The sequence below is a fragment of the Bombus pyrosoma genome, unplaced genomic scaffold (genome assembly GCF_014825855.1).
Source record: "Bombus pyrosoma isolate SC7728 unplaced genomic scaffold, ASM1482585v1 HiC_scaffold_4710, whole genome shotgun sequence".
Classification (NCBI taxonomy): domain Eukaryota; kingdom Metazoa; phylum Arthropoda; class Insecta; order Hymenoptera; family Apidae; genus Bombus; species Bombus pyrosoma.
The window spans coordinates 5629-7157 of NW_025219969.1; the positions used below are offsets into that span (position 1 = coordinate 5629).

Sequence of the window (1529 nt, forward strand, 5' to 3'; positions counted from 1 at the left end):
TCTTTGTACAATATATCGCAGGAAGTGTTGGCTCTTATAACAGAGGGCTTGTCAAGTTTTTGCAAGGTGTGTTTCGTTTGGCAAATTGTGTCTATTTCTATCGGGTTCGCTGGTATCGCAATGTAGCTGTTGCTAGTTCTGAGTGGTATAAAGCTAATGTCTTCAATCTTAAACACAGTTATTTGGCAATGTTCGATATAAGGTTTGAAGTTTATTATTTCACTGTGACAATCGGTTCTCGAGTTTCTGTCATGGATTGGTATTGTTTGCTTGCATATAGTGGTTCCGGCTCGTTCTTTACAAAGTTTGTCGAGATATTCGATATCAGTGTTTATAAATGAAAGTCCTGAAGTTAAATATATCTGATGTTCGACTACTGGAGCCAAAAATATTCCATTTCTCTTACTCAGGATAGGATATACCTGTAATATATTCCATTCCGTGTTAGAGACTAAAGGTACTATGATTTTAAAGAATATTTTATTACCTATTGTGAAGATTTTAAGATCACTGATGTCGAGTATAAACTGAAAATGTTCGGTTTTGGCCGAGATCGCGGTGTTGTACGCCTGGCTGCCTATCGCTTTGGCGTAATTTTCTATAAATTCATCGGGGTCGAGTATTTGTGGGCTAATTATTCCCTGTTTGCCTAATATTATGACGTTAAGTATCTCGTCTAACTGAAAGTGTAAAGTTTGTATCTCGGTGTCGAGTTTTATAATCATTTTAAGCATAAATCTATCGATATTTGCCTGCTGTTGTTGTTTTAATACATCGTTATATGATTTCTCTAGGTGGTTTAGGTTTTCCGAGTTTACAATTTTCCTAATAAGTGCTGTCTGATTTGCTATTACAGTCTTGATTTTATTGTTGTCATCGAATAGTTTGTCTATGTTTTCGTTTATGAGTGTAAGATCGTCCTCGTCGAGAGTTCCGAAGAGGCTTTTCGATACGGAACCTATGATGTTGAGCAAACCTCGTTTGCTTCGGGTGTGTATTAACGTTTTCAAGTGTTTTGCGAGTTGTTTCAGGTTATTGATACGAATTTGTAATCCGTCTAACTCTTCAGCGTATTCTTTGCTGATTGCGCGTGAGTTTATTGTCGATTTATGTAATTCTATCGTGTTTATTTGCTCGTGTATGTCGCTAGTGTCTAAGCCTACAATAATATTGGCAGTATCGCTATACAAATACCCTTTTCTTATGTTTTCTACGAATACAGAGTTTCCTTCTAGTGGTGTAATATTTATTTGCGCGGATATTATTCCGGCAAAGAGGAGTGTCGACCTGGAAAGTAAGGTTTTAAACGATTACCGTGTATTTTCTTTACAATATTATCAATTAAGATTTCGTAATAAGGGGTTTTGACAGAGTGGATTCTATATGGTCCTAACCATTCAGTGTCTAATTTGTCCCTTTTGTGATCATTATGGATTAATACAAAATCTCCTTCTTTAAATACCGTTTGAGTTCGAACTATCTTTCTTTTCTGGTCTCGAAGGTATCGTTTCTTACTGTTTATTAATGTT

General features: G+C 36.0%; 1 protein-coding gene across 1 annotated transcript; it reads right to left on the bottom strand.

Moving 5' to 3' along the window:
- Positions 1 to 2: 2 nt before the first annotated feature.
- LOC122577453 lies at positions 3 to 1307 on the bottom strand (the record flags this gene model as incomplete). The annotated part of the gene is made up of 1 exon (XM_043748783.1): positions 3 to 1307. A coding segment is annotated over one exon (1305 nt), but the record flags the coding sequence as incomplete, so codon positions are not given.
- Between the last annotated feature and the right edge of the window lie 222 nt (positions 1308 to 1529).